The following is a 1,861-nucleotide window of genomic DNA, read 5'->3' as shown; positions in this document are numbered from 1 at the left end:
CGAACCCGTGTCCCCTGCATCGGCAGGCGGACTCCCAACCACTGCGCCACCTGGGAAGCCCTCATCAGCTACTTTTGCTTTCACCAGAAATACATAACATATCCTCAACTCCCTTGCAAACCTCCCGTGATACGACAAAGCAAAACTCCAATCCTGAATCTATGCCATAATCTACCACCTCCCCTTACCCACTTGAGATACAATATAAAAATGGCCATGTTCTTGTTGGCCCTTACTAAGACTAGATTTAAGAACAGAAAAGCTAGTTCCGTGACCTCCCCTGATGGGTCCCCCTCCCTCTCCCACTGTAGGCAACCCAGTTGCCGAGGGCCCATGCAGTATTTCACTTGTTAACTGTATCGGACCTAGACTGAGTTTCAGTGACTAGAGGGTCGTGATTTCAGCCAGTGAACTTAACAGGAGGCAGCAGAGTGGGGAAGAGTCTCCTCGAGGATGGCAACGCCCAGGGAAGCAACTGTGGCAGTCCTGCCCCTTTGCAGAGGCACGCTGTATTGAGGCCATCACTCCCCGGGGTGTGAGATTGCAGGAGGGAGAACACCGAGCGCGCTGACTCCCCAGGGGCAACTCGCGACGCACAACCTTCACTTCCCACGTTCTTGGAGGGTTGCCCTCCCGAAGAGGCACCACCGCAGTGCCTGGATTTGCCCCGCCCACCGGCTGCGTGTAGGCGGGGCTGATGAGGAATTTCGCGAGACCTCAGTAGCCCTAGGCGTCTTTACGCGCAGGAAGGTTACACGGAGGTTTCAGGAGGAGCCCTTGGGGGCCTGGCCCGCCCGCTGCCAGAACGCGGAGTCTCTGCTGCAGCTAGGGGCCAGCAGCCTGGGTGGGAGAGACGCTCCGCCGCCAAGGGCTCGGTGGCAGAGCAGTTCTGTGGCTCTCTTTCTCCCTGTCTCCGGGCCTGGCGCGGGGTGCTAGTCGCCCCGAGCTTTCCCCGCACTAGCGTGCCTCCAAAAGCTCGCTTCTGCCCTGGCTACAACTCAGCGCCCCATGCTGGCTGGCACTTTGCTGCTGCTTAGAAGGAAAGAAGTAAGTGGAAGCTATGTGTCTGGCTTGGCCAGGCCGGAGGCAGATGCACCTGTCCGGGGAAGGGAAGGGAAAATGCGGGGCTTCTGGGGGCCGGATTGGCTTAGAAACATGTGGGGGGAGGGAACAGAGAACGAACCTTTTCCCCGGAGAGTCATGGCCTGTGTTTGAGGTTTTGGGCAGCAGCAGGCGTGTGAATTGGTCTGCACCTGGCTCTTACCTTGGGCCAGGACCATGCGGAGAGGTAACCTGGCTAGACCCACGGCGGCCTTCCTGGGAGGGTGGCCCCCGCACCTGTGGGCCTGGGCTTCCCAGCGCCTCCCCAGGGGTTTCCTGTCAGTGCCAAGGAGCTTCCTCAACCAGCCTGGCCAAATTGCCACGTGCCATTTGCCAGCATGTGGGAGCTCCGTGTGTCTGGGAGAGTGTTCGTAGAACTGGAGAGTCTCTTTCAAAACGGCCCCGGCAAGGGAAAGGAGTGCTCCCTCCAGCGCCCAGATAGCCTCAGCTGAGGATCCGGGCCACTGAGAAGTTTCTCTTCAGCTGGCCAACTTGTGTCATCAACTCAAAATAACAGAGATGGTCACGCCTGCTTGTAGCCCCCTATCTCCTCCCCATCCCCCCGGTATTTGGTTTTCTATGATGATCTGGCCCATCTTCTTCCTGGAGGCCCAGTGACGTGTTCCTCTGTCAGCTTGTGAGTCATCCACAGACTCAGTCTCCCCAAGTCAGACTTCTCTCTTTGTCCTGGGACTTCTCAGCATTCACAGAAGCTGCGTGCAGGGTGGTCAGGATGTGTGGGGCGGTTGGGGCCCTTTCC

At 58.2% G+C, this 1,861-nt stretch overlaps 1 protein-coding gene across 1 annotated transcript in view; it reads left to right on the top strand.

The window, feature by feature from the left end:
• GBE1 (1,4-alpha-glucan branching enzyme 1) overlaps positions 1-1,037 on the top strand; it is a 327,728-nt gene extending 326,691 nt beyond the window's left edge. The window contains exon 17 of the mRNA XM_007468908.1: positions 747-1,037. Within this exon, the coding sequence (XP_007468970.1) occupies positions 747-1,037 (291 nt within the window). The remainder of the gene's footprint in view (positions 1-746) is intronic.
• The last annotated feature ends 824 nt before the right edge of the window (positions 1,038-1,861 follow it).

This window comes from Lipotes vexillifer, unplaced genomic scaffold (assembly GCF_000442215.2).
Source record: "Lipotes vexillifer unplaced genomic scaffold, Lipotes_vexillifer_v1.1 scaffold65, whole genome shotgun sequence".
Classification (NCBI taxonomy): Eukaryota; Metazoa; Chordata; class Mammalia; order Artiodactyla; family Lipotidae; genus Lipotes; species Lipotes vexillifer.
Note: the sequence above shows the minus strand (reverse complement) of the source record. Positions and strands in the feature narration are given on the sequence as shown.